At 65.6% G+C, this 748-nt stretch overlaps 1 protein-coding gene across 1 annotated transcript in view; it reads left to right on the top strand.

The window, feature by feature from the left end:
* NBEAL2 (neurobeachin like 2) overlaps positions 1-748 on the top strand; it is a 45,565-nt gene that overhangs the window by 8,023 nt on the left and 36,794 nt on the right. The window contains 1 exon segment of the mRNA XM_033512159.1: positions 523-687. Coding sequence (XP_033368050.1) covers positions 523-687 — 165 coding nt within the window.

Raw genomic sequence — 748 nt, 5'->3', positions numbered from 1 at the left:
CCCCAAACCCCCTTGAGTGACCCCAGCCACCCCTGAGAGACCCCAAACCCCTTTGAGTAACCCCAGACATCTCTGAGTGACCCCAAACCCCCTTGAGAAACCCCAAAACACCCCCCCAATCACCTCTGAGTGACCCCAAACACCCTTGAGTGACCCCAATCACCTCTGAGAGACCCCAAACCCCCTTGAGTGACCCCAAACACCCTTGAGTGACCCCAATCACCTCTGAGAGACCCCAAACCCCTTTGAGTAACCCCAGACATCTCTGAGTGACCCCAAACCCCCTTGAGAGACCCCAAAACACCCCCCAATCACCTCTGAGTGACCCCAAACCCCCTTGAGTGACCCCAGATCCCCCTGATGGTCCCGGAGCCGCGCGCAACGCCTCATCCACTCCCCGCGGTCGGAACCACCGGGTGCCACGGGCAGGGAGGGCTCCGGGGGGCTCCGGGGGGCTCCAGAAGGTTCTGGGGGGCTCCGGGGGGCTCCAGGGGTCCCATCCCACACCCCAATCCCACCCAGGCCGGAGGATCCGGGCTCAGAGATCCCGGCGCTGCCGCGGGAGGTGCTGCAGGTGCTGAGCCAGCGGCTGGGACACAGCGTGGCCGCGGGGACGCGCGACGGCGAGCGCGGCGCGGGGCTGGGCCAGGCCCTGCTGCTCCTCAAGTTCTTCATCATCATCTGCAGGTGCAGCCCCACAAACCCTCCTGACCCACGGCGCCCAGCTCGGCCTGGTTGGGCCCAGTTC

Source organism: Parus major, chromosome 2 (genome assembly GCF_001522545.3).
Source record: "Parus major isolate Abel chromosome 2, Parus_major1.1, whole genome shotgun sequence".
Lineage (NCBI taxonomy): Eukaryota > Metazoa > Chordata > Aves > Passeriformes > Paridae > Parus > Parus major.
The sequence above is the reverse complement of the archived record's forward strand: the minus strand, read 5'-3'. Positions and strand labels throughout refer to the sequence as shown.